The 23741-nt window shown below is 48.3% G+C and overlaps 7 protein-coding genes and 3 non-coding genes across 10 annotated transcripts; 5 read left to right on the top strand and 5 right to left on the bottom strand.

Moving 5' to 3' along the window:
• Window positions 1-572: 572 nt before the first annotated feature.
• Window positions 573-645, bottom strand: BDQ94DRAFT_t172. The gene has a single exon. It is a non-coding gene; the product is annotated as a tRNA-Phe (tRNA).
• A 564-nt stretch (window positions 646-1209) lies between these two features.
• On the top strand, window positions 1210-1282 carry BDQ94DRAFT_t174. Its single transcript has one exon. It is a non-coding gene; the product is annotated as a tRNA-Phe (tRNA).
• A 1032-nt stretch (window positions 1283-2314) lies between these two features.
• BDQ94DRAFT_t175 lies at window positions 2315-2432 on the top strand. The gene has a single exon. It is a non-coding gene; the product is annotated as a tRNA-Phe (tRNA).
• A 1125-nt stretch (window positions 2433-3557) lies between these two features.
• BDQ94DRAFT_171596 (uncharacterized protein) lies at window positions 3558-4570 on the top strand (the record flags this gene model as incomplete). The annotated part of the gene is made up of 2 exons (XM_026771803.1): window positions 3558-3731; window positions 3797-4570. 2 exons carry the CDS (start codon window positions 3558-3560, stop codon window positions 4568-4570), a joined length of 948 nt encoding a protein of 315 aa, XP_026624925.1.
• Window positions 4571-6706: 2136 nt separating this feature from the next.
• Window positions 6707-8495, top strand: BDQ94DRAFT_160289 (protein kinase-like protein; the record flags this gene model as incomplete). The annotated part of the gene is made up of 9 exons (XM_026769196.1): window positions 6707-6762; window positions 6835-6882; window positions 6980-7109; window positions 7168-7211; window positions 7267-7366; window positions 7435-7791; window positions 7846-7924; window positions 7989-8187; window positions 8231-8495. 9 exons carry the CDS (start codon window positions 6707-6709, stop codon window positions 8493-8495), a joined length of 1278 nt encoding a protein of 425 aa, XP_026624924.1.
• Window positions 8496-10594: 2099 nt separating this feature from the next.
• BDQ94DRAFT_145992 (uncharacterized protein) lies at window positions 10595-11341 on the top strand. Its single transcript, XM_026766740.1, has one exon. The coding sequence runs from the start codon at window positions 10658-10660 to the stop codon at window positions 10976-10978; it is 321 nt and encodes a 106-aa protein (XP_026624923.1). The 5' UTR covers window positions 10595-10657; the 3' UTR covers window positions 10979-11341.
• A 1-nt stretch (window position 11342) lies between these two features.
• BDQ94DRAFT_145991 (uncharacterized protein) lies at window positions 11343-12180 on the bottom strand. The gene has a single exon (XM_026766739.1). The coding sequence runs from the start codon at window positions 12044-12046 to the stop codon at window positions 11498-11500; it is 549 nt and encodes a 182-aa protein (XP_026624922.1). The 5' UTR covers window positions 12047-12180; the 3' UTR covers window positions 11343-11497.
• Window positions 12181-15651: 3471 nt separating this feature from the next.
• Window positions 15652-17530, bottom strand: BDQ94DRAFT_145986 (proteasome regulatory particle base subunit RPT5). Its single transcript, XM_026766738.1, has 3 exons — window positions 17080-17530; window positions 16569-16984; window positions 15652-16513 (listed from the first exon to the last, which is right to left on the bottom strand). The coding sequence occupies exons 1-3, from the start codon at window positions 17397-17399 to the stop codon at window positions 15855-15857; spliced, it is 1395 nt and encodes a 464-aa protein (XP_026624921.1). The 5' UTR covers window positions 17400-17530; the 3' UTR covers window positions 15652-15854.
• Window positions 17531-17775: 245 nt separating this feature from the next.
• BDQ94DRAFT_160287 (putative trimethyllysine dioxygenase TmlH) lies at window positions 17776-21401 on the bottom strand (the record flags this gene model as incomplete). Its single annotated transcript, XM_026769195.1, has 16 exons — window positions 17776-17891; window positions 17996-18067; window positions 18119-18607; window positions 18670-18769; window positions 18820-18925; window positions 18982-19081; window positions 19132-19192; window positions 19252-19318; window positions 19381-19398; window positions 19450-19631; window positions 19702-19769; window positions 20205-20476; window positions 20562-20655; window positions 20718-21038; window positions 21173-21221; window positions 21282-21401. 16 exons carry the CDS (start codon window positions 21399-21401, stop codon window positions 17776-17778), a joined length of 2235 nt encoding a protein of 744 aa, XP_026624920.1.
• A 232-nt stretch (window positions 21402-21633) lies between these two features.
• Window positions 21634-23682, bottom strand: rmtA (protein-arginine omega-N methyltransferase HMT1). Its single transcript, XM_026766737.1, has 8 exons — window positions 23471-23682; window positions 23402-23415; window positions 23320-23339; window positions 23153-23262; window positions 22760-23091; window positions 22226-22697; window positions 21816-22175; window positions 21634-21754 (listed from the first exon to the last, which is right to left on the bottom strand). The coding sequence occupies exons 1-7, from the start codon at window positions 23563-23565 to the stop codon at window positions 22169-22171; spliced, it is 1050 nt and encodes a 349-aa protein (XP_026624919.1). The 5' UTR covers window positions 23566-23682; the 3' UTR covers window positions 21634-21754; window positions 21816-22168.
• Window positions 23683-23741: the final 59 nt, after the last annotated feature.

Below are 23741 nucleotides of genomic sequence, written 5' to 3'. Positions count from 1 at the left end.
GATTCCTATCATCTGGGTCATCTCCGTCTAATAGTGTTTGGCGCACATGGAAGGAATCGCACCGGCGCGAGCAACGCATCTTACATAATGCTGCAGCTTTTGTTTATATTGTATATCCATGTGCCTTCGTTTGTACAACTTATCATCTGGGGTGGCATTTGTCGTTTTTTACGTGTTTTGTTCCTGTGTACTTGGAGTACTTACGTTGGTCAAACTGATCAGTACATATACCTAGTGCGTAATGCATAACTACAGACATCTAACAAGAACAATACTTCCACATTTAAGAAATAATAAATAAGCATTATATTCTCGGGAAGCTGTCATCTTTACAACAAGTCGTTTGTTTGTATAAAGAACCGCAAGTATCCCCCCCTTCTTCTCACTCTCTAAGGTTCAGTCATCACGAAACTGCAACAGAAAAAGGAAGTGATACTAAGTACACGCACAACCTACCACACCAATGTGATCCCATAAATAAAGACTGACACATAGACAATACGAAACTGAGTGAAACAGATTAAAAGGTGAAGGAGGGATGTGTTAAAAAAAATGAAAATAAAAAGAATGAATGGGGCAAGCCGGGCTTGAACCGGCCACCTCCAGATCTTCAGTCTGACGCGCTCCCAGATGCGCCATTGCCCCATTGGTTGATGTCTTGGGAACGAGAAACTGCTACATGAAGGTAGAAAGGGGGTAAAGAAGAAAATTACTCTTTGGGAAGGCAATTGGGGCGGAGTATAGAGTAGGGTTGTTGGTCTTTTCCAGGGGGAAGTAGGAAGTAATTAGTAGATGGTCATTTGGGTAAGTATGGGATTCTTCATGTGGCTTTTTGCAGAACACTGAACAATAATAGGGGCAGGAGGGTGAAGATTAGGAAATACAGATTTTACAATGTTTTACTTGTCTTTGTCTGTTGTCTTTGTTGAATTTTCCCTTCATCTTTCTCTTATCGCAAACAAACTTATGCTGAATATCTGTTACGAGACTCGTAAGATGGAGTGAGTTGATCACCTAAAAATAAGGTAGCTCAGTGACGTTACCCCTACTAGCAGCATATAAACAAACTATATGCAGGACATAGAATATATATTACCAGGGTACGAAGCGTAAATCATTTAATCTGCTCTATATGACTGCTGTCATAAACACCCATAGCCAGCACTTCCCCTCATATATTCAAAGTCCTCAACAATGATCACTAATCAAGGGGCAATGGCGCATCTGGGAGCGCGTCAGACTGAAGATCTGGAGGTGGCCGGTTCAAGCCCGGCTTGCCCCATTCCTTTTTTTGTTTTATTTTCCTTTTCTCTCTACGTTTTTAAGTGTGGATATTAGTGCCGTTGGGGTTAAATTTGCATATTGTGGGAGAAGGCGATGTTGTGGGGGTTGTTATAGATTGCGCTAGCCGGACCTAGTTAGTCAATAAGTGTGAGGTCTTGGCTGGTTTGTTATGTAATTACTTAGTCAGTTGGTTGGTTGCTTGTGTGCCAGTGGGTGGGAGGTGTCCTTTTGTGCGATGGGTACGGCATCACTCAATTTGATATCAGAGACCGTGCTTTGTGTTTAATTGTGGGGTCTAGTCTACCTTGGAGTTTGTCGGTGATCAGCTTCTGGTGTTGAATGTATCGTGGTACTGGGCTGTGGTATGGCAGAGCGGATTTCGCCGGTTTGGAGGTGCCGGCGGGTGGTGTGGTTTATTTAGACTTCTAGAGGGAGGGTGAGGTAGATGTAGAAAGTACTAAGGTGTTGAATACTTGCTTCTGAAGCATGGTAGGCACTGGGTGTATATTGAAGTGAAGGAACGAGCAGCATGCATCTATGTTTGTCCTGGTGTAAAGCCTGATGGTTTCGGTTGGGACATTGACATGGAGCGAGCAGTCTGGGTGCCTGCTTATGGGGACATACCTGCGTCGAGTTGCAATACAGCAAACTGGAAAGGTAGGGACATGGATCAGAATCAGAACATGTCATGCTCGATAGTAGTATTAAATATACGCCCATCAATATTACTGTATTGATTTCGGTGCAAGTGCCATCAGAGTACTAGTAGACGGTCGACGGCGCCTAATAATTATATGCTAGTAAATGCCTCAGTATACATAGCCGTGCCTAACAACCCAAATGCGCAATTACCCATGGATAAGACCATTATAGCATGTCCAAAGTAATTACAGAATAACAAGTACAAGAAATAGTAACATAAAGTGCAATAATGTCACACACAGCGTCCGGAATGGCCTCGCAAATTGTACTTTTACTTCTGGGGAAAGGTCTACAAGAATAGTGAAAAACTCTCCTATAATACATAATCGGGGCAATGGCGCATCTGGGAGCGCGTCAGACTGAAGCTCTAACTTCGGCCATAGGCTTCGTCCGAAAGGACGTCCCTGTTAATCTGAAGGTGGCCGGTTCAAGCCCGGCTTGCCCCATTTCTTTTTTTTTGTCCTTTTTAGGACACGCATCGGCTTCCCACCATCCACTTCAACGCAATCTTCTATATGGGTCGGACCTTATTCTCCTTTGTTTCTTTATACTTTTCATTTCTTCTTCGTATTTGGCTTTTTTTTTTACCCAGTCTCTTTATTTACTTCAAGCCCCTCAAACCTTCTCGATCATTGCCCGGTCTCCCATCTACTTGCCGCACAAATAAACCAGACACCCTTGATTCCATGACCGTCTACATCCGCTATCCAATATGCTTGTCTTAGTATTCTTGACATTATTTCGGACATCCGCGAAATGAATAATCAATAAGCTTGTTCTAGAGCTGCTGTAGGTCCCTGGTCATGCGACCATTCACTCTCACATACACACAAAACAGCGGAAGCTGAGATTACTCCATGTACTCACAGTTCGGATAAATTGTTTTGTGAGATCATGAAAGTAACACATGTTGGAATCCCCAGATGGTTATGATGTTCACCTTCCTCATAATGCCGTCCAGGCTGCTGCAAGAAGAGAAATAAAGGAGAGACAAAGAGGGAGTGCGTGTTCTACTATACAAGTACGTGCAGATACGACCGTGACTTGTTCTCATACTTCTACACGGATGGCTGGAAACATCCACAGCATATCTACTAACACGCACGATAAAATATTATATATAGTTTATATCGTCGGTTTCATGTTATGCTGAACTGGTGGCAGGTAGTGCTGATGGTCATGCACGTCTGCAGAGCAGCAGATCAACAGGGATACCCCGACATCTGGAATGCGACTGCTGCTTCTGCTATTCAATGCACATGTGGAGGTAATGGCTATCCAGTATATTTAAAGTTTTCATTGTGTCCAAATAGAATGAAACAGGTAGAAGGAAAGCGGAAAGTCCATGTGCACCTGATGTAAACCTCATGAGTGTGGGTAAAGATCTCCAGACACGCTGGGACATAAAACCATCGCCATTCCCATTCGTAGACGCAAGGGGACACGACAACCACCAGCCAAGTGAACGAATTACAACCCATTGAAAAAACAAGCCTGCGTCTGATGCCTATTGGGAAAGGTACGTTCTAACTCTTCAACGCTACTACACCACCACTCGTCGCATACTCAAGATGGCCTGGGAATTGAAAGAGCCCGACGAGTACCAGAGCTCATACCTGTTCAAGTGGGGATCTAAGATAGCCAAGCTATTGGATCATGTCAAAGTCCCCTACGTAGCCTGGGGAGATTTGATGAACTCTCACATGATCCGAGACTCAGACACTAACTGGGGCTGCTTATCTTGGGTAAGCCAAACCAACCATCTAATAGGTCGAGTGAGGATAGAAAAAGGCTAACTGATCAATAATAGTATGGTCACCTTGGATTCGTGGTTTCAGATGATCGCTTTGATGCCGCTATACGAGCGTTGCGAATTGCTGGTTTATCTGAGGATAGTTGTTACCCTGAATACTGCCACTGGGCCAATGGCCCTGAAAGTTGCAGGCTTCCGTACCCGTGGCCTGCCCATCATTTCCATCACTATGTGGATGATGTAAAGTGGGTTCGCGGGAAACAAATCAAGTGCTACCCTGTCGGTCTGTATCGGAAGTCCCAATGGCTCTGGCTCTTGCCCGATCTTCCCCTCGACTTTCCTGAACCCAATGACCCTAACTTCATGCTCTCCACGGACCGCCGTCTTCCTGACTGGGATGTTGAGGGGTTCGGCAACTCGTTTCATCCCATAAAGCTTCTCACCCCAGTGCGATGGATAGAGTCACTGATCTGCCAGACGATAAGAGATTTGAGTCTAGAAGGCAACCGGGGCAGAGCAAGGCATATTCCCGTTGAAGAGTTTCATCAACGACTTGCAAGACAACTTCCCCCGGAACTTTTCCACCTTGACCTCCTCCAGCAACCATTTCGCACCATCTATAAGCTGTCAACGGTCGGGGATTTCGGGATGTATCCACTGCTGTGGTTGTGTCTCGACCGAATATGGGAAGAATGGCAGGAAGCTGGTTCTATGCCAGACCCTGTTCTCCCGTTCAATGATAAGACGAAAAAGCGGCGGATCGAGGAGTACAGATCGCAGCATGGTTTCTCACGCAATAAAGTTAGCGAGATGCTGCGTAACGGTATTTAGACCCGAGAATCGATCTTTCACTCACACACTCTTTTTCTCCTCTTTGGTCTTACCGCCAGAAGGTTCTTAGCGAGAACTTATCAAGCAGAGGGACTAGATGGGGTGAGCTTAGGTTCACAATGATATGTATTGTCCTAATCTAAAGCCTTAATGCTTACCACTTTGTTTATTAAAATCATCACTCTAAATGTGTTCCCTTCTGAAGATTAACTCAGTAAGAAGTACACTTCCCTCTCCTGGTCCTGAGAAAGAAATATTAATGAAACCTACTTCGAAATTGCTTCATAAAACATAAAGTGACGGGCAGGTAGAGACTTGACTGGCGTATGCTGATAACGAAAGAACATGTCACGCAAAGAAGCCGACTCATGGTGCTGGGATGATGAATAGTAGCGCCATCCCAACTAAGGATAGTACTGATCACACAGCTGCGCGACACTTCAGACATTCTGGGCTCTATCTTGACGTAATATTACGAAGATACCTGTTTGTCAATCCTGCCAATCGAGAGGTCATTGTAATAAGATCCATTGTATTTGACCCAGAGGGTGTATGTATTGAAACAAGCGACTCCAGCATGAGAATACCCGTGAGAATTCATGAAGGGCCCGGAAAATATATCCGCACTTGGGGCTTGGTGAAAATGGCAGGCACTACTACTAAGTAGTAGGGTCTATGGACCTCGGGGTTAACAGATCCCTTATTTTCTTAAGCCGAGGTTATTTCTACAAATAGACGATATCATGATTGGCATTGGTTTAAGTCTGGGTTACCGCGTGCTATTGCATGAAACGGCCCAGAGCCTGCTTGGATGTAATCGGAGTCCTCTCTTACTCCCTGTCATCTGCACGTATCAAGACCTTAACAAAAGCACGCCAGGTGAAGGTGTGCTCCTTTTTCGCTCTCTACCTTCAAAACTCTTCATAAAACCCTTTCTTATGCCGGACGTCATCGTAGGGTGTGATTGGAAAGTACTAAGCCCTTATTGTCATTCAATCCCAGCTCCTGTCCCATGCCGTCTCATCACAGCACACCCTACGTTCCCACTCAAACCCCAGCAAAAAGCAACCCACCTACAACCCGATCACTCTCGAGTAATGCTTACAGAAACTTAAGTAAGCTACCGATATACATAGCTGTTCTGTTTGCTTATCATCCTGGACTTTTCTTTGATGATCCTCGCTAGGAAATTATTGCTAGTATCTTGGAGTCTCCACTGACCATTGCCACGGGCATGAGTTTACGTGGCAGGGTGGCAAACACGGAAGACAGATTCCGATCCTATGCTGTTGGAGGTAATATAGTAAATCTTGTAGATTGACTAGAGGCTCCCTGCCTATCGCATTGCTTATACAGCAGCCCCCTTGAGGTCGGGCCGCTGACCGAGAACTGACACATTGACCACGGATATAGAACCGCCCTAGATCGTATGCCCGGATAGACTTGGAGATTGGGTAAAGATGAAGCTTAGAATAATAATTGGGTGAGGGATGGTCCGTGGTGATTACTAGTTTGGGCGGATGCTAAAGGTGGTCGGCGCCCAGTGCTCCTCTTGTCGAACGGGCCAGACACAGGGTTTATGCACTCCATAGCAGATTTGGTGACCAAAAACAGCTCCATCACCACGTGTACAGTCAGCGGCTAGACAGACAAGACGTTTCTCTTCGCGCGGCTGCCGGGTTATGATTCCGGTAACAGAGACAGGAGTTGGATTAGGACGATTGACTCCGTCTCGGCCGTCGACCCACCCTCTCAACCATGGAGCACCAAATGTAGCCAAAGACGCTTATGCGCCAAAAGCACGTCTGTAAATACGATGGTCAGGAGAAAATCGGCTAAAACAGGGCACGTTGCGCCCCATGGATCCAATTTCCTTGATTTGCTCCATGCCTCTGCTTCCTTCCCCCCCTCCCTCTCTCCCCTCATGGGGCTGGTCCCTGGCTCCTATCACGGAAATGGAGGGTGGGGACGACTTCAAGCTCGGTAGTTCTGTCAATTTGGGCATTATACCGAACTGACACGACAGGCGGATGGCTTATAAATTTGGGATAATAATCGTTCTACTGCACGTCGTGATTGTAAACGCCCATCTGCTATTTACTCTTTGTCTCAGAACCTAAACGATATCCGGACAACATGGAAGGTTTCGTCCGCTCCGAGTTTCTAGGCACGGTGTTCGAGTCTACAAAGCGGTAAGTTCAGCTAGAAGTAACCTGCCTTGACGCTAAGTAACAAGTCTGACCTTGATTGTAACTATTGGGTAGATACGGAAACTTGCAACCCATTGGCCTGGGTGTATATGGTCTTGTTTGGTAGCCCTGCCCTGTTTTTTCTTGATTTCTGCTGGGACGAGAGAGGTTGTGAGTGAGTGAGTGAGTGAACGAGGTTATGACTGACAATTCAATCCAGCTCGGCACATGATCAGATTACGGGACAGGCAGTCGCCATCAAGAAAGTCATCAAGCCGTTCGAGACTGCCACAGTGGCAAAGCGTACCTTCCGAGAGGTGAAACTCTTGAAGCATTTCCGACACGAGAATGTATGGCGAGCTCATCCATCCACCTCTTACATACCTTCTTCATTCTGACTATCTACAGCTCATCGGTCTTTGCGACATTTTTGTCTCCCCACTGGAGGACATGTAAGTACCCACAAACCCTCCATGTTTTCACACAGCACCGACAACTGTCCGTCAGCTATCTAGTGACTGAACTCCTTGCGACGGATTTGAATCGACTGATGAGATCCAAGCCTCTGGAGCCCCAGTTTGTTCAGTATTTCACTTACCAGATCTTGGTAAGTTAGCGGAGAGGTAACTCCGACAGGGTGCCAGCGCCCAGAAATGACTAACTTCGTCTCCATAGCGTGGTCTGAAGTACATCCACTCCGCCGGCGTGATCCATCGGGACCTCAAGCCTAGCAATATTCTGGTCAACGAGAACTGCGACCTAAAAATATGCGACTTCGGGCTTGCACGAGTGAAGGAACAACAGATGACCGGCTATGTGTCTACACGCTATTATCGAGCACCGGAAATTATGTTGACATGGCAGAGATACGGTGTGGAGGTAGACCTCTGGAGTACTGGGTGCATTCTTGCCGAGATGCTCACTGGAAAGCCCCTGTTTCCTGGGAAGGACCATATAAATCAATTCTACTTGATCATCGATCTCTTGGGCAATCCTCCCGATGGAGTCATCGATCGAATTTGCAGTAAGAATGTGCGTCTCGAGAAATCACCATTCATAACAGTCCCACGCTCACCTGAATAATAGACGGTACAGATTGTCAAGTCGCTCGGGAAGAGACAATCACGCTGTCTAAAGACAATGTTCTCTGGCGTCGATGAAGCTGGTATGTGAAATTGTGTTCAGGCATGGAGAACGGACCACTCTACTTACCGAAACTTGTGGTACAGCTGTGGACCTTCTCGAGAAATTCTTGATCTTCGATCCGCACGCCAGGATATCGGCCAGCAATGCTTTAGAGCACCGCTATCTGCAGATATATCATGATCCCACCGATGAACCTAGCGTTGAGAGACCGTTCGATTGGTCGTTTGACGGCGCTCAACTCTCCAAGGAGACCCTCAAGCTTATGATGCACGTTACTCCGGTGTCTTTACTGCATGCGTGCTACATACTAACATAGAGCATGCAGATATTCAGAAGTGCTGGATTACCACCAATCCGACGAATTAGCCCATCCGGTTACCTTTGCTGAAGAGCCGAGGTCGGGAGCTGATCTGCTCCCGAATTTCAGCACATTTCCCGTGCTAGGACGGGAGACCGATACAAATCCGGACTCCACGTTTAGCCTCTTGGAGCCTTGGTCCACGTGGGACATTGGTGATCTTGATCTATCAATACCGGCAACAGATTACGTGGACCCAGCTGGTCCTAGTTTATCGACAACAATCGGGTGAGCATGGAACCACCAGTGACAAAGTTAAGCCTGGGGGTCGAGAAGATTTTGTAATTTCGATACCTTGGAAGAATACTAAATGGCATGACGGAAATCTTTTACCCTTTCTCCCCCCCCCTTCCCCGTTGAGACTACCAGATGATATTGGGACAGATTAGAAGCCACATTCTGGTTCGTGTACTGTATTGGAGTCGTGCACATTTCCCAACTCAGTGAAAAGCGAACTTCTTCTCGTCTGAGGGTCCAAACAGACAGCGACCATACTTGGCCCCGTAGACGGGATGGTATGGGTCTTCGATACTCGGAATTAAGGCCATCTCACCCCTAGATCCGCGGAGTTGCACCGAGTCGTGCCTGACGGGGCAGCTTCTGGGAGCGTTCATGGTAATTCCGGTCCTACATTCATTTTAACAGTATATGTACTGAATTGGGAGTAGGGCGCTTTAACAGTAAGTACAATCCGTTGGGGAAATAAGCGTTGAGGTGACAGTCCATTCCACCGCGAACCGATATCGCACCAGGCCCCGATCTTTGGGAAGGAATCATGGAGATGTAAACAGCCAAATTGACCCAGTCTAACCGATTGTAAAGAAACCACCACAGACCAAAGCAACGCCCCGGCCGAGAAGATGTCCGATGGATAGGCAACTCCCCCTGCCCCATCCAGGCTAGCTCTGTCCATCTGAACTTAATCTGGTAAGGATTGAAGCCGCCACCCCAGTTACCAAGTGCTTATTCACCACAGGCAGTTCATTTGGCCAACTAGCTGGCTGTCCTACAGAATACATCCCATAGTAGCTTACAGCTAACCTGGCTGGCTAGCAAGGGAGGGTTTGCCCTTGGTTATTGGGCGCGGTATACACAAGTGACTGAGTGGAGCCTTCCCAATGGCCACGTCGGGCCGAAGGGGGGTGGCAAAAGTCACCCATACAGGAGAGGAGGGTGTGTAGAGCTGGAGGCCTTTTCCACGCAGATCTCGGACGGTGGGGCTGTTTAGTACTTTGTAAAGTCGATAGGCCATCAGATCTAGATCTACTCTTTACTGTTTGAGAGTCTAAGCGAGGTGGGGAGTGGAGCCGGTCATGCCCGGTGTGCACTCGAAGTCTGGGACCACCCGTTATCTACTAGACTAACCCCCAACAACTTGAACACACTAACTAAAAGCTAACACCATGTCAGAACTAGAAGTCACAATGCCCTGGTTGAGTCTTTCCAATCGACTGATGGAAGCCATCACTGGTGAGCCCCGGTTTTTTTTTTTTTCCCCTTCCCTTCGACTCCACTGTCAGGTGGCAATATGTCGGCCGCTTTGCCACATCCCTATTCATCCATCTACTTTTACTGTGTGTACCACGGGGGTAAAAAAGTAGTAAAGCCTAGTCAAGCCAGTACTCGTGCTCAACTAGAACTAGCGTCATGGCGTATTCTCCACTGACTTCAAACGTTCAGCCCTTGTGGATGCGAAGGCGCCTTTGAAGTATGATAGCATATTGGAGGCTCTGTCAGCCTCTTTGGCCAGCAACAACTTTGCACCCAAGGCGTTGAAAGGCTCCCATAAGTTCTTTCCGTTCATGCCTCTACCTCGATATGGAGACATCACCACGCCCTTAGCTGTCTTTCACCTCCCGCTACCTGGAGAGGGTGGCATGTCAATATGCTGACATGCCTCAACACAAGGACGATTTCCCGATTCGGAAAGCCTGTGTACGTACTGTGAGTGTCTTTCGGTGTTGGAAGCCCTCTTCGGAAGTTCCGAGGCTTGGTACCCGCTACGGTCTACCAGTTCCACCGATGATACCTACTCAGAAGATACTAGTACTGGGCCCCCTTGAACCACCAACTCGTCTGTACGGGGTAAACGCCCTTCTTCCCTGTCTGACTACTGAGGTAGGGCTCGGCTGTACTTTTCCGCCCAAACATCCAAGTCAAACAAACTCTATCACAGAAGATATCTGATCTTCCCCCCCTAAACGGCAGCGACTGTTGCTGCTATCTTACAATGTGGGCAGGCCACACGGGCACGCTCTACATTTTGACGCCTCTGGAGGATGTTACTCCTTATATTAGTATGGACTATACTTTTCAGCTGCACACAGCAAGGTCAGCCACTCCAATGGGTGAAGACAATGGCCGCGATATAGTCTCCAGCCCACGCAGTCGTAGATGTCATCATACGACGCTCAGCTTTCTGTGGCTTTCGGACTTGATACCTGGTCAGGCAATCTTCTCGAAAGAGGCTTAGCGGAGAATTGCTTAGGCCCGAGATCGGCCAACCAATCGTCACTACTCGTTCAGTACTACTTACTCACTCAATCCCCTGCGAAGAACGGAATACTGCTTATTGATTGTTATTTTTCTGGTGCTAGGTTAATCCTACTTTCTCGTCAGCCAATCCACCTAGGCCAAATGCATTCATCACTGGGTTCGGATCGGCAAACACCACGAGGGGCCCACATGATAAGCATCCTTCTGTGTCTGGTATAGGATTAATTCCCGCTGCTCCATTCAACCCCCTCTTGAAGTGACCACTAGACTATGCCATGCCATGCCATGGCACATGGCCATTGTATAAGTGAAACACTTGAGCATATTTTCCCCGTGGAGACTATATCCCCACCTGGCAACCGAAGACCCCCACTGTCTGGTCTCGACTCTATTCCACAGACTGGCTGGACCTTCCGCATGAAGAACATCCTTTGTACACCTACACCAGGTCTGACCTACATCGAGGATAGAGTCTATTCTCTACATCTTGCTAGAGGTATCAGAGAGATCGGCTACTCTCTACATCGTAATGGAATCTCTTTTATCTACGGCAGTGAAAGATTCGTTGTCATAAACGAATATGTATCCCAAGATTTTTAAACCCAAATTCAATGACAGTCTGTATCCAGGGTTTGAAGAAGAAAGAAAACAATAGCTGCATGTATAATTGAAGGATGAATTTGACCTTTTAAAAGATTGCAAAAGAATGAGAAGGATGGGGTAATAAAACTTCAGGAATCAGGAGGGAGAGGCAACGTGAGAACCGCTATCAACAATACGGAGATGTTCCTCCCACTGCTCCTTAGATCTCTTTCCCCACCATCCTCTTTCCTGCGAGTCAACGAAGTTTTTCAGAATGTCCTCAATCACTTTCTGAAGGTTTTCAGACCACCGATGTCCTGGTTTCAGCCGGCTGGCTAGCCTCCACACGGTATCGGCGCTGCAGGACGGCTGCACCATTTCCAATAGGACTACATGTTCAAGCGGGAGGAACGGAATGAAGACATTGCCTTCAAGCTCATCCAACGACTTGTCCTCCGTCTCGAAAGCGTCCTGGAAAATTCTCATATCGGGAGTGTAACCAGGATGCGTCTCTCTTCGAGCACGAGAAGCAGTGATCTCAACATTGACCGGCATGCCCAAGCGATAGGGACTGGCCATGGTCACCACAGAAGTATCGTTGGAGTCGGGCTTCTTGAAAATCCCGGATTTATCCTCGACGAGTATGTCTGCGAGCTGTTGGGCGGAATCGTTACCGTGGCTACAGACATGGATGGTGATCTTCATTAGATACAATGAAGTAGTAGCAATTAGCAAGCTATCTCCCGAAATGCTTTGAGGGTGGGGTATATGATGGAGTAACAGGTGGAGGAAGAGGAAAAGGAAAGAGTATCGTACAGTCCCTGCCCATCGCCGGACGCCGTGGTGGTAATGGCAGTAGTCGCCAATCACGAACATTTTGGAATTTGCGAATTCTCCATGTTTGCTCAGTACGGTAAGAAGAAATCGTAATGTGGGTTCAGATGGTCCGCATATGTAAAATATGAGGCTATTGAGGAAATTGATCACGATGTTCAATGGGGACATGGTTGCGGTGGAATAGGAGGGGATGGAGATGGTTCGGGTCTGCAGTGGTAAGAGCTATGAATCAAAAAGAATAGCTTGTGGTCTTTGCGTTGCTGGAGGATTTCTCTGTATACTTATAAGGCGGCCCTTATGATACATTCAAGTCGATCCTGTCTGTGCCCCTCACTGCCCCTCACCCTAGAGGCGTTTATTCTGCTGTGTCTCTCAAGCCCAGATGCATCCCACAGCGACCGTGAAGTGAAGTGTTGGCATAAACAGAGCCTATAGGCGCACTTCGCCTGTCTTGACTTCGTCATCGTAACGATGGATGGACATCTTGGCCTCTTAAGGTCCAGCGCCCTCAAACGCAACTGGTTCTTTTGAAGCAGAGTCGGCATCATGAGGGCCCATAGCCACGCCTCGCCTGCCAGAATTCCGTTATTGACAAGGTGGATGAAGTTGTCCTGCACTCTTAAGGTTCGGCGCGTTCACGTAAATGATCCGGCTCCTCAATGTCTTTTGGGAGCAACGTCGGCACCACGGGGACGGATCCATAGCCATGCCTCGCCTGTCAGAATTCCGTTATCGTAAAGGTGGATGAGGGTATGCTGCAACGCTAAGGTTCGACGCGTTCACATAACTGGTCTTGCTTTTGCTGCAAATTCAAAGGTGGTATCGGCATCGTGGGGACGGACCTATAGCCATAACCTGCCTGCCATGATTTCGTCATCGTAAAGGCGAATTGAGGTATCATGCAGTCTAAGGTTCGGTGCGTTCACATATCTGGTCCTGTTCTTCATGCGAAAGCTCAAGCGGCATGAGACGAGGTGGAATCCGATGGAATTAGATCGGCAGATCTGAAGTGCTGTTAGTCCATATCATTGAACTTTGCAGTCAATCTCCCCAAGCATACTTTTACGTTACACAATGTCTTAGTCGAACACTCAACGACTTGCGAGAAATTTCTGCTCCAGCCTGAGCGACCCAATTTGTACCCACTGCACCATGGGATTTGCAGCTACCAGTCATGTGCGTGATGTAGGGGCATCAACTGGATGGAGAGATGGTGATGAAAATGAGAACTACCGACCAGTGGGTGGGACAGCCATTGAACTCTAGAGGGAGTAGAGTGAGATTGAGAAGACAATCCATCGATGAGGGGAATTGATCCAAACAATGAAGGCGCCGAGCCAAGCCCCTGAAGGCAGGCCATCCATGTCCAATAAGCCGGGCCCAAGGTCTTGGGCCAATCAGTGATGAACGGGGAAAAATGGGAAATGGACGAGCAGAGGAAGAAAGAGTGCTGCTCGCCATCGGAGGTTGGCAACTTAGGAAGTGAGACGTACTACCTACCCAATGGGAGTGCCTCTTGCAGACCGCTTCATGTTCTCCTGGCTGTGGCATTTACTTTCCGTCCGCTCACTCACCATGTGTATCCTAGATGGCTCGAGAAGAGACCTGTCAGCTCTGTCATTAGCCGTAGGCCCTCACAACTTGGCAACTTGTATACGGCCATTAGAAAAGATGCTCGACTTCACCGTAGCCCCAGGTTGGCTTCCCACATGTAAAAGATCAAGCCCATACATAGCCAGTAGAACTAGCTATGGCAAAGCAGTGAAGATTGTTGTAATGCTGACTGGTGTATGGCTTGATACTTCTTCAGCTTTCTCTGGGTGTTGGATGCGGAGTGAAGCGTAGGGATCTTTTGGCACATGCTCATTTTTATCCCACCCAAACCTTCCTACGAAATCGCTGCTGCAGACCAGAAGGAAGCCCTTAGGAGATGCGGCCATCCCGAGTGACGTCTCGCGTGTTTCATTTCCATCATAATTTAGGTTCAAACCCATATGAATAGAGTCAGTTGATCGGACGAGAAGGCTGAGGGTACACCAGTTTGGGAAACCGGTGTGAGATAAGGGACGACCTGAGTCCGATGACAGAGGCAAACGTAGTCAGCATGTCTGCATCCCAGGTTGGACAAGGATGGTGGCTTGCAGAACAGCGTATAAGAGTTGTCTTTCCTAGGCACAAATCCGATAGCATCCGATAGCGCCACCTCCCCAGAGAACTGAAGAAGTACGCCCCTCCCCACAAGAAACGAGGGGTAGGCAACCATCAGGGACCATCTACCCCTCGTGGAGGTTGCACATGTCCAGACCTGTAACCATATCGAGAATTAGAGGCCTAACCGGACGGCCGACATCAACCGATCGGGTCATGGACTGCAAGCCACACGACGCAGTAATTTGACAACCAGACTCTCCGGGCAAAATATGCTCAGGAACTAGGCCTGATCCGGTCTGGGTGCTGCTGTTTTCTTTACCTATCTCACCTGTCAAAAACTGTACGACAATTCGTTGTTGTCATCGGACAGCCTTTCATAGCAAGATTGAGATCACCACTGCTCTTCAGCATACCTCTAGGAAGCTGAACGGCCATCTTCTTTTTCTTTTTTTTTTCTTTTTTTTTTTTTTCTTTTTTCGGTGGTTATCTGCTGTTTCGTATTCCGGAATGAGAGTTGTAGACCTGTAAGATACTTATCGACCTGAGACAACAGCCACAAGTCACGGCATTTATTGCGCCCTATCCATCCATTGACCTCTTCCTAGAATAAGCAATGATTACATAGAGTGATTCACGTCATCGGCTGCAACTTTATCGCCGTTGTTCGTCAACTACACTATACACAGTGCATTCGGGTATGACGCGGTGGCACCATGACATCGGCTCTAGACAGCCATGCAGATCCCCTAACAATTCAATCAGTCATAGGCCCTATATATCGGAGAATAGTTGAGTTTCTCACCTCGCATACTATGTGTTGGTAATGATTTTGGGGTCCGCATCCTCTCCATAGTAGATCAACAAGGATACGGGCTCTGCAGCCTGGTTCAGAAACTAGGCTTAGGCTCTGTTATGGTACGACCAGTAGAGGAGAGAACCGAATGCATATTTGTCGATCATTTCATTCTTGGTTGAACTAGATTGTCAGTAAGTTTTTCAGACCGACCGGACTTTAGTGGTTGTCATCGTCCGCTTTTCTAGGCCTGTCCCTTCTCTCTCCATGAAACGACTTGCACCCATATTCCCAGACAATGTGGGAAGAGGATTAGCACGTGCCAAAGACGCTAGCTTTGTAAGTGGGGTAGCAGAATGTGCAAGTACGCATCCTTTAGACTTGGATGAAGGCTCGGGTGTTGAAAAGAGGAGCGTGTAGGAAACTTGCGGTTGAGATGCATGGCGGATTCATCACCTGACCTGCTTTAGCATGGAATTTATAGACAAGGTGCCTAGGTCCGTGGTAAGAGATTTCTAGAATTCTAAGGAGGTTACTCCGCTTAGCTATAAATACGGTCTAATTATGCGGCATCGATACGAGTAGAATGAAAGGTAATAGCATCTTCAGCCAAGGGAGACCTAGTAAATGATATCCTCTAAGCCGCAGCGGGAGTAGATACATAGCATAATAATGACGGCCCGGAGACCAAGGCCCGGTGGCATCATGTAAATAATCGTGACGCTGACCGAATTAGACATAGATACCCATGTTCGTGTCCTTCTTCTTTGCCTGTACTTCCGAAATGGCATCCACGTAGTTCTCGTGTCCTACTTTGCTCATGCCCTTCCGGAGAGCAATCATACCTGCCTCCACGCACACGGCCTTCAGCTGAGCACCGCCGAACTCGTCGGTACTGCGGGCCAGTTCCGCCCAGTTAACCCGGTCATCCACAGCCATTTTGCGGGAGTGAATCTGCAGGATGTTGGCTCTCGCCTCCTCGTTGGGTAGCGGGAACTCGATCTTGCGGTCCAGACGACCGGAACGGAGCAGGGCGGGATCGAGAACGTCGACACGATTCGTGGCCGCGAGAACCTTGATGCGATCGTCCGAGGCAAATCCGTCGAGCTGGTTGAGAAGTTCAAGCATGGTTCGCTGCACTTCACGGTCACCGGACTTCTCGGAGTCGAACCGCTTCGTACCGACCGCATCCAGCTCGTCAATGAAGATGATGGAAGGTGCCTTCTCCTTGGCAAGGGCGAAGCAGTCACGAACGAGTTTCGCACCATCACCGATGAACATCTGCACCAACTGCGGACCGGCAAGCTTGAGGAAAGTGGCGTTCGTCTCTGCTGCACAGGCTCGGGCAAGAAGTGTTTTACCAGTACCGGGAGGCCCATACATTAGAGCACCTGAGAAAGTGTGTCAGAAGACCCGTGCTAGGCTGGGAAATCCACTATTACATACCTTTCGGTGCCTTAATGCCAAGCTTCTTGAACCTGTCAGCTTCCTTCATAGGCCATACGATAGCCTCCACAATCTCCTCGATTTGCTTATCCAAGCCACCAATGTCGGTGTACTTCTCCGTCGGCTTCTCATCGACCTCCATGGCCTTGACACGGTTATCGTACTCGGCAGGTAGCGTATCCAGGACAAGGTATGAGTCCTTGTTGACACCGATCAGATCACCAGGCTTCAGCTTCTCGTGATCTACTAGACCAATGAGAGGAAGATAGATAGTCTGGCGGGTCGACGTCTTGATGACAGCCGACTTGCCCACCCGCGTAGCATCAAGGTCAATGTTCGCCCCCTCCTCAGCCGCCTCAGCTTCAACATCCAAATCCAAAAGCTCGACGACGTTTCCGACCAGGTAGGGTAATTGCCTAGCAGACGGACAGTCAGTAAAAGACCCGGCTTACGCCGCAATTGCCACCGCGTCGAACAGGCGCTGGCGGAACGGAAGACAACCGGAGCTTACCTGTTGTTCTCGATCTTTTCTTGGTTATCCTTGACTTTCTCTCGCATCGTGTTTTGCTCGTGAGTCAGGCGCTGGTATTCGCTCTTCATTATACGCAGCTCGTTCTCCAGCATCCGCCGTCGCTTGACGATGTCCGCTGTGCTCGAGCTAAGGATCTCATCGTCCAAGAGTCCATCATCCTCATCTCTCTTGGCATCGGCATCTTTCATATCAGCATCTCCTTCACCTTCGGGCTTCCTGCCGTCACCGTCATCTCCTTGGTCCTTCTTCTTGTCTCTCTGCTCACGCTCAAGGTCGTCGAGGTCTTCCAAGGTCGACATGGTGGAAAACTAGAGTGCGGGCGTATGGGGTTAGAAATCGTAATAGGAGAGGGAAGGGTATCTAAATCAGGGTGTGGGTGTGTTTAGTCGAAGGTGATGGACCTAGGGAGAAAGGGTTGGGGAACTTGAGCTGTGTTGGAGTCGTGATGCTTGAGCTCCGGCCAAACAACGTCAGCTGTCCTGCCTACATCACGTGACGCCATTACAAATAGCTTGCGCGAGTCCGCTTCGGTGAAGCAACAACCAGCAATGCTCAATGAGCTTCTCTAAGCCTTTAAATTCTACAGGGGGTCTAGCATATGTACATTATAACAGCCAACTGATGTCGATTTACCGTTATCAGCAGCCTGCGCATACCCCCCACGGGACAACAGGTTCAAAGGTAGTAGTTGGGGTTTTCCAGAGACCACTGATCATTGCCAATATTTCTTAGTACCTCCTCGCGACCGAATTTGAGTAAACGGTATCGTGAAATGAAGTCATCGTTATTTACTGTCCAGAGTTAGTATGTGGGGTTATGATAACCAGAAGCTTGGTAACCGAAGACCAGCAAAACAGACTGGAAAAAGAATATGAGAAAAGAAATGGGTACTGACTATAGCCACCGCACATCCTGCGCTTGCCCGTAAACTCCGAGCGACCGTGAAGCATTCTCCAGTTGTCAAAGACTTAGGAAAGATTAGTCCTGCTCGCAAACATCGTTCCCTGCAAACACTTACTGAGGGCTGTCCCTGGTTCAAGCTGTGTCCAGATCTCCATGTCTTTACGACGGATGATCTCGTCCCAGTGCCGTGCTGCCGTATACCATTTTACCTGGTCCTCCCAGTTCCAGTTCTTCTTGGCGGCTCTGTCATAATTGTTCCAGCGAATTTGATATAGCCGTTGTAGTTCAGGGTGAACCTTAAGAACGGGAGCTTGCTCCGCCGGTTGCACGCATACGTCCTCATTGCCACTCGAGTGGTAAGGATGGTTCGTCGACATCAATACCTCGAAGTCTTGCGGGCTCTCTTCACGGAGAATCGAAGCAGCCCGGAAACCGTCAACAAGCAGGCTGGCGCCGCCATCTCCATCGGTATGGGATAGAAGGTGGAAGAGCTGGAGCCTCGCAGGGTCGGTAAAATAGGTGTTGTCCGTATGTGCACCGAGAAATTCCGTCGTGTATGCGGTATCCTTGAAGGTCAAGTCGGCTGTGAAATCCCAGAATCCACCTTGCGCCAACGGAAAAGGATCAGTAAGCGACACACAGGAAAGGCCAATGATGTTGCCTTACCGTAATGAGTGTTTCTGATGAAAGCAATCCTCTTTAGGAGAGCTTCGGTTGATTCGGGGTTGGTAGGAACTCCTTGTACAAAAGCAAATCCCCAGTCGTACTTCGCAACATAAGCAAGATATTCTGCTTGGTAATGGAGGCATAGCTTACAATTCCTTCAAGCCAGTCACGCAGAGCACCATCGTCGGCCATGATATCTGAGTAAGGAAATGTTGGAAATGTACTGTCTCTGCCCGGAACGTATGACTTGATCTCTCTGAGCAGAGTTAGTATATCGCAAAGGCAGCCACTGCAGCTCAACGGTTGAAGTACCGGAAAGTCAATTCGGGGTTTGATTCCAACTTCGTAACAGGCTTGTTGGAATGGCTCTTGAGCCACGAGAATGGATAATAGGCACAATGCCCGTCCGACCCTTTACTAAGTCAGTCTCCCCTGCAAGGTGACGGGATAACATCCGCTTACAGTCTACTTCCACACCTTCAATTTCATATCTGAGGTTCTTGATACGGACATCATCAGGGATCTGTATCGGACAATGATCAGTAAATCGACACGTATCAAGATATCAGTTTACCCACTCACCGCGAACGTATCAACAGTTCGTTGTCTTGTGTCTGGATGGATACATTTAGAGCATTGGCAGTTGTCCCTTGATATAAGTAAGTTGCTGATCGTGCACATTCGCCACCCTGTAGCTTTTGGACTGCTCACCGGAGCCAAAACGTTCCACTGTCTAATATCAGCATGTGATTTAACCATTGCATAGTAGAGCTTCCTTACAAGTTGCTGTTTTGACCTGCATGACCGAGCTGCAACGACTCCCACTTAGAATGTTTCAAGTGGACAGGCCATGGATCCTCGTTTGTGCTGCTACCGGATGTGGCCCCGGCATTGGCTGCAACAGATGAATTCGCGCGTACTAGCGTGGGGTATCGAGTTGAGATGGTTGATAATTTGTGAGCCTTTGCGGAGGGTGTAACTCCGTGAATCAGTATTGCTATTCTTCGATAAATCCGGTGATGTGCCTCTTACCACTCCAACGTATCCCGGGGTAAATGATGACACGGCACGCGATATGCTAGTACCTCGGTCAACCATTACTGTATGTGAGAAAGTCCTGGGGTGTCATGCCTTGCGTGCTTCAAGGGACTAAGGGCCCTGAGAAAGGAGAATCTGGCCAAACTATGCATTTTTATCTTACTATACGCCAAACGAGGATTATTGAGGGGAAACAATGGATCTCCGCAATGTCATCCCATATCAGGCCCCACGTCACGTGGCAGCCGTCAATTTGGCCTCGGCCCGCCATTCTGATCTTGTCTTCCCTTTGATTTCAGTGTACACGTAGTGGATGGCCGATGGACTCCAATATTAGATTAACTGCCCGTAAATTTGCTGGGCTAACTAATAGAGGAACAGCTGGTGACAGATCTCTACACTAACTAACTAGACCACAGGTGCCAATCATAGCTTGCTTCTTGGGCCGGTGACCTTCATCAGGCAGCGGCCGTTGCTCAGGACCGCCTTGCCCTTACCATTCTTGGTTACGAATCGGATTTCTTCATAACCGTCTTGGAGACTGCCCGTTCTCCAGATCTCAGTGATAAGCTTGTCACCAGGTATAACTGGCGAAGCAAAGCGCGCTTGAATCTCTTTAAGATTCTTCGGATCACTACCACCGAGCTCCCGCAGGATACCATGAGCAGCGGAATTCCAGCTGAAGAGGCCATGGACGATGGCGCCCCCGAAGCCCATCTTCTCACCTGGCTCGGGGGTAGCATGTAGAGGGTTGTAGTCCCCGTTGAGTCTAATCAGCGGAATCATTGTCAGCAATTGAGGATCCACCTTTTCCACGACGCTAGTACTCTTATGTGGCTGGGGCGGTATCTCACCGATAGAGATGGGCTGTCTCCGGAGTTGTTTGAACTACATGGACGGCATCTGGCTGCTTGCCTTCAGGTGGGGCATAGTTGACATTGCTGGGGCCTAAAAATAACCGCGTCAGTAACAAGACTCTTTGATGTAACGAGTGCCTTTGGAAGCCTTACCTTTCGGTCCACCCCAATTACCCTGGCCAACGAAGAAACCGCTGCCCACAGTTCTTGAGTAGATCTCACCTGTCTCCTTATCCACAATGGTCTGTTCTGTTTCGATGACAGTGCCAGGCTTGCCCTTGTCATAGACTCCAATGACCTTGTTGCGTAGCTCGAACTTCTTACCCTCGCTCGTTGGGGGCAAGGGCTTGAGGATGGTGAGCTTGCGCTGGCCGTCAACGACGCGGCGATAGTCGAACTTCGGAACACCAGGGATAGGAGATCCGCCAGAGCGGGCATAGAAGTCCGTTACTTCTTGATCAGTGAGCTTGAACGCTGCAAGGAATATATTATTAGCGGGATATTCATTCCATCCAGCTGTAAACAATCAACCCCGAGAGTTCATATCCGAAACATGACTCTTAAACACCACTTCACCTCTTAGGCTTGGCCGAGGACATTATACATACGAAGGATTAGAGGATATGTGGGAAAGACAGCGAAGTTTGGGTGAAGCTCCTGTGAGAACCTCAGTAAGATAAGTGTATAATTGATATAAGGCTATAAAGTGGAACTCACGTAGAGGAAATGCAGCTCATCGGCCTTGCAGCCGATACTGTAGGCAAATAGCAGAGCGTCACGCTTGAGCCAGGACACCTCCTGGCGAGGAAATTCATGACCAGCTCCTGGGGTTGACATTATGGAAGGTTGATTAAAATGCAAACAATCCACCAAACACGATTAACGATTAAGGACAATGATAGGGCCTACGGGGGACGCTTCTTTATCTGGTGGTCGAAGATAGATAATGCGGAGAAAGGACCCCAGAAGGGGCAGTTAGTGTAGTACATGCCGTTGCGGGGCTCCGGCCAAACCGAGGCTTGATCACGAATCAACCGACTAGGCCGAGAAGATTCCCCATCCGATAACTGCTTGTTTCTACGAGCTTTTATAAGTTAATGACGATACTGCCATGCCTTTCAATGTACATTATGAATTGTTTCCTTTCATCTTATTGGCAAGAGAAATGGACTTTGAGAGAAATATCCGTGGTAGTGGACCATTTAATTGAACTTCGTGAAATTAATAGACCTGAAGCTAAGTAATGCATAGACAGAACGTCGGAGGTGTTAGACTGAGCGTCGACTCGGGGTATCTACTTGGGAAATTCGAGGAGCTTCATAATCGTCCTTGTGGAAATCATCTCTCCGTACCGCGCCAACTGATGATGCCGTTGCCTTGCCTTCCGTATACGCCGAAAAACAAAAAATGATGAGAAATGGCATGACTGAAATCAAAGGAAGTCCAAAAATAAAACCTTCCATCAGACCGACATCCATACAAGTGAACTTCCTTAAAATGCTATGTTGCCCACAGGGCAGAACCTTTTCATGTTACTGGTAGAACATAAATCGACTCCAAGCAAAGCGGCTAAGCAACCGAAGAAATAAGGGACGGCCAGGAATTTAGCACCTTCAAGGGTTAGCACACGATATGTTATACTGTCAGAAACGGGTACTCACATCCTGTAGAAGCAGCTGCCCTCAGAGTAACGGTTCGGATCCGTGGTCTCAAACTTGTAGGAGATGCTGATGTCAAGGTCGCGCTTGTTCTTGTCGTTCGGCTTGTTCTCGAGAACACCGGAAACAACTTCCTCCTCTTCGACGGTCAAAACATCGCGAAGATAAAAGACGGTCTGCTTCCAGTGGGTGTATTTGGCATGGGGACCGGTGGAGAAGGTGATGGGCTTGTGGCATGCGCCGAATTCAATATCGAACCAAGCGATCACCGCGTGGATGAAGTCACTGCGCTTGGCAGGAAGCGAAAATGGAACCTTGAAGACCAAGTCGGCCGGAGTAACAGTGTAAAGATCAAGCGTGATGATGGGGCAAGGGTCTGTAACAAGCGCTTTCATCTCGACAGTATCGACAAGGGGCTCGGTAAGGGCAATCTCCTTCATCGGGCTGTAGTTGAATCCATACACATTGTCCCAGACTAAGATCCGTTAGCGTCTCAACTTCAATTAAGAATAGTGGCGTCAAGGAAAGTGTGCTTACATCCGATCTTGTCATCCTTGTACTCGCCATCCTCGATGGCAGCCAAGTACATGGTGGCCTTGTCGGGGAAGATCTTGCCACCAGGAACAAGGTAACGGTCGCGGGCGTAAAGAACGGTGTCCAACATGCTCTCATAGAGAAGGAAGTAGCCCATCCACTCGGAGATGATGATATCAACCTTAGGGTAAGGGAGGACAACCTCCTCCATCTTTCCTTGGAGCAGGGTGATCTTGTCCGACAAGCCATTCACAGCAACAATCTCACGAGCCTTCTCAATGATCGACGACATATCGACACCAATCACATGCTTGGCACCTGCCTTGGCGGCGAACCTTTCAGACCGAATGTGTTAGATATCCCATTGTTGACCAGTCGATCGGCTTGAACACATACATGCTGAGAATACCAGTGCCGCAACCGACATCGAGAACAACCTTGTCCTTGAAGATGTGACGGTTCTGGTAGATAGAGTCACGGTACGATCTAGTACGAACATCGTCTTTCTAAATAACCGTTTGTGGTTAGCGATACTCGAGGTGTTGTGGAAGGACCGCACTTACAAGCATCTCCTCATGAATGCCTGAGCGGGGTCCGAGATTAGCCACATCCGACTAGATTTCTTAGGTCATTGATAGTATTTACCATGGTGATCATAACTGTGATTTTGGTCAGCATGAATGATGCGAAGGAGACTTCTTATCTTGGCCATACCTTGTAAAATAACGCACTTCGGCGTGGTCCATGCCTACCATGCGATCAGCACTGCTGCTGGTCATGGCAGCAGCAGAGTCTGCTTCTCCGGCCATATTTGCGGATCGGTCGATTTGGTGATAGTCGATGTGACAAAAGAGGAAGAAGAAGAAGAAGCAGAAGCACAGTAGAAGAGGAATATGCAAGGAGCAAAAAAAAAAAAGAAAAGAAAAAACTGTGGAAAGAGAAATGCTATACAGCTATGTTCTGGAGAAAAAGATATAAGCGCCTC

Source organism: Aspergillus welwitschiae, assembly GCF_003344945.1.
Source record: "Aspergillus welwitschiae strain CBS 139.54b unplaced genomic scaffold BDQ94scaffold_21, whole genome shotgun sequence".
Lineage (NCBI taxonomy): Eukaryota > Fungi > Ascomycota > Eurotiomycetes > Eurotiales > Aspergillaceae > Aspergillus > Aspergillus welwitschiae.
Note: the sequence above shows the minus strand (reverse complement) of the source record. Positions and strands in the feature narration are given on the sequence as shown.

Bases quoted from the DNA above. Each gene is read 5' to 3' on its own strand.
- BDQ94DRAFT_145992 (XM_026766740.1), top strand. From the start codon at position 10,658: ATGTCATCATACGACGCTCAGCTTTCTGTGGCTTTCGGACTTGATACC.
- BDQ94DRAFT_145991 (XM_026766739.1), bottom strand. From the start codon at position 12,046: ATGAAGATCACCATCCATGTCTGTAGCCACGGTAACGATTCCGCCCAA.
- BDQ94DRAFT_145986 (XM_026766738.1), bottom strand. From the start codon at position 17,399: ATGTCGACCTTGGAAGACCTCGACGACCTTGAGCGTGAGCAGAGAGAC. The intron at 16,985-17,079 runs GTAAGCTCCGGT...TCCGTCTGCTAG, and splicing joins GAAAAGATCGAGAACAACAG to GCAATTACCCTACCTGGTCG. The intron at 16,514-16,568 runs GTATGTAATAGT...ACACTTTCTCAG, and splicing joins TGGCATTAAGGCACCGAAAG to GTGCTCTAATGTATGGGCCT.
- rmtA (XM_026766737.1), bottom strand. From the start codon at position 23,565: ATGGCCGGAGAAGCAGACTCTGCTGCTGCCATGACCAGCAGCAGTGCT. The intron at 23,092-23,152 runs GTATGTGTTCAA...TCGGTCTGAAAG, and splicing joins GGCACTGGTATTCTCAGCAT to GTTCGCCGCCAAGGCAGGTG. The intron at 22,698-22,759 runs GTAAGCACACTT...AACGGATCTTAG, and splicing joins CAAGGATGACAAGATCGGAT to TCTGGGACAATGTGTATGGA.